Source organism: Echinops telfairi, unplaced genomic scaffold, assembly GCF_000313985.2.
Source record: "Echinops telfairi isolate 266 unplaced genomic scaffold, ASM31398v2 ScPeMD7_7424;HRSCAF=8462, whole genome shotgun sequence".
Lineage (NCBI taxonomy): Eukaryota > Metazoa > Chordata > Mammalia > Afrosoricida > Tenrecidae > Echinops > Echinops telfairi.
Genome location: NW_022111324.1, coordinates 51,589,478 through 51,592,040, shown reverse-complemented (window position 1 = coordinate 51,592,040; position 2,563 = coordinate 51,589,478). Strand labels below are relative to the sequence as shown.

The 2,563-nt window shown below is 51.6% G+C and overlaps 1 protein-coding gene across 1 annotated transcript in view; it reads right to left on the bottom strand.

The window, feature by feature from the left end:
• Nucleotides 1-549: 549 nt before the first annotated feature.
• Nucleotides 550-2,563, bottom strand: part of RHEX (regulator of hemoglobinization and erythroid cell expansion) — a 7,428-nt gene continuing 5,414 nt past the window's right edge. The window contains exons 2-3 of the mRNA XM_030887813.1: nt 1,446-1,510; nt 550-750 (exon numbers count right to left, since the gene is read on the bottom strand). Coding sequence (XP_030743673.1) covers nt 550-750; nt 1,446-1,510 — 266 coding nt within the window. The remainder of the gene's footprint in view (nt 751-1,445; nt 1,511-2,563) is intronic.

Here is a 2,563-nt window from a genome sequence, read left to right as displayed (position 1 = left end):
TAATGATATTGAGCTTTGTTGGATTGCATTTGGGTCGATTGTTCTCGGGATGACAGATGGCGATGCTGGTTGGTGTTTGCCAGGACTCTCTTTGTCCTCATCGGCTCTCTGGAAACAGCACGCTCCAGGACTGATGGATGGAGGGCTGTCTGAATTGCCAGTGCCAAGTTCACAGGGCGGAGCAGGATTCCCCAGAAAGACACAGCAGAAGAGGAACTGGTGGTCGCCGTTTTATTTACAACTTTTAGGGAAGTTATTTGCTGTCAAAAATTAAAGCGCTCAAACATCATTTAACCATAAGCTTTGCTAAGCAGAACTCTACTCTTAACTTTTCTTTCTCTCTCTCTCTCTCTCTCTCTCTCTCTCTCTCTCTCTCACCTCACCTTCTCTACTAAAGTGCTTCAATGTTTTCCTTACCAGAAAGTTCTTGCTAACATTCAATGTGGACGACAGGCCTATTTCCCCTTTGTTCAAACAGATCAGTACCCTCCCCTCGACACCAAGTGCCAACATTCAAAGAGAACAGGACCCCGCTGAAAGACTCAGCGTTCACACGGCCACTTGAGTGTATTCCACAGATTCAGAGGCAGCATGGTTCACAAAAGTCCAGATGTTGCCCTTGTGGCCTTGGGGGTTGACATTGACATAATCTGTGGCTTCCTTGACATCCTCATAGCCCAGGGCCGATTCACTTTTCAGTCCTCTGGAGGCTGGGAAAACCACTTGTGCGTAATTCACATCCCTGGGGGCCTGGGGAAAGAAGCAGAGACACACAGACCCATTGCTGTGCCTTAGATGGCTGTGGGTAAACGGTGAAGGCCCCAGAGCCTCCCCTCTGAACGAGGCAGCAGAACAGTAGTGCTTCACATGGTGTCCCATAAAGTAACTGGGATGTCCCGCGAAATCGTGACCCCAAAGCTCCAAATCAAGGAACCAAATCTCATGAGGTAATTGGTTGTACATGCGTACTATCACTTCGTCCGTTTAATTTGGATAGCACCCATGCAGATTCACTTTGATTAGATGGTTCATGGTGATGTGGGCTGCGGACCTGACCACCTTCACCTAAAGATGCCATTAAAAAGCTGCAAACCAAACCCACTGCCATTGAGGCCATGCTGACTCCCAGCGACCCTCGAGGAGAGGGCAGAACTGCTCCTGCGGGTTCCCAAGATTGCAACTCTTTGTGGAAGTAGAAAACCCCATCTCATCTTTTTTTCTTGGAGTGGCTGGTGGTTTTGAACAGTCAACCTTGCTGATCGAAACCCAACACATAACCACCATGCCACCAGGGCTCCTCTATGGATGCCATAGTGACTCATGAAAGCCGTCTGCCCTTGGCTCATCTCCTTAACTGGGGTGGGGGTGGGGGTGGGCTCAGTTTGCAGGCTCTAGCGCAGGGGACCCCCAGAACTCTCTCCAGATTGCCTGTGAAGGGCCCATACCTGGTGGCTGGACGGCGAGCTGTCCGAGCTGTCCGAGCTGTCATCTGAGGAGGTGTCGCTGTCCTCTAGGGAGAAACGCAAAGAGAAAGCTGTGATGTCGAGAGACAGGAGACAAGGTGGGGAGAAGGAGGCAAAGACAGGCAGAGGCAACGATGAAAGAGGAGCCGGGAAGAGGGGCGGGGACCCGGCAGAGAGAGAAAGAAGCAGAATGGGGAGAAGGTGGCCTTCCACAACAGCCAGAAAGGACCGAGAGAGAACCGTCATGCAGTGCGGTGCAGGGCGGACAGCTCAGGTCCCAGCAAGCCTGCCACTAACTCTGTGGGGCCCCAAATAGGTCACCCTCCTTTTGGGTGCCCCCATTTCTATTACCTTGCTTTTGCAAGACATGTGGGTTGGATGATTATCTCTGAGATCCCCAATAGCCATGCAGGCTCTGATTCTGCCCTGGCTCTGGTGCTGTTTTGAGTCAGCGGGATCAGGGTGAGGCCACTGCTACCCCCATTCTACTGACAGAATTCATGAGAGCAGCCGTCTTGGGTTCCCGCCTGAAACCTTATCTCAGGGCCATGGAAGTCTGACAGTGAGATTCCTCCCACTGAAAGGATGAGATTAGAAGGACAGAACTAACAAAAATCAATCAGGAGATCAACCAATGGGGAGGGCGTATCCGAGGGGGAGTGGCTTGTCAGGGGCCACCTGGCCCAGCCTCCTAGCCCTGAGATGGAAGAGAAGGGCGTGCTGGGGGAGGTGCTGCAGCTTTATACATGTTGGTGTAATGAGGTGCTGTGGACTCAGTTACCACGCACAGCAATCCTTTGCACAGCAGAGGAAACACTGTCCAATCCTCATCCTGGTTCTTACGCTCCAGCCCATTGTTGCAGCCCTTGTGTCCATCCAACTTGCTCAGGAAGGACTTCCCCTTCTTCACTGGCCTCTCCTGTACCAGGTATAATATCCTTTCCCAGGGGGACTAGTCTTCCTGATACCATGTCCGATGTCCTTGAGAGGAAGTCTCACCATCCTTGCTTCTAAGGAGCATTCTGGCCGTACTTCTTCCAAGGCGGATACATTTGTCCTTTTGGCCGTAAATGGTCCTTTTTCTTGACGTAAATGGTACG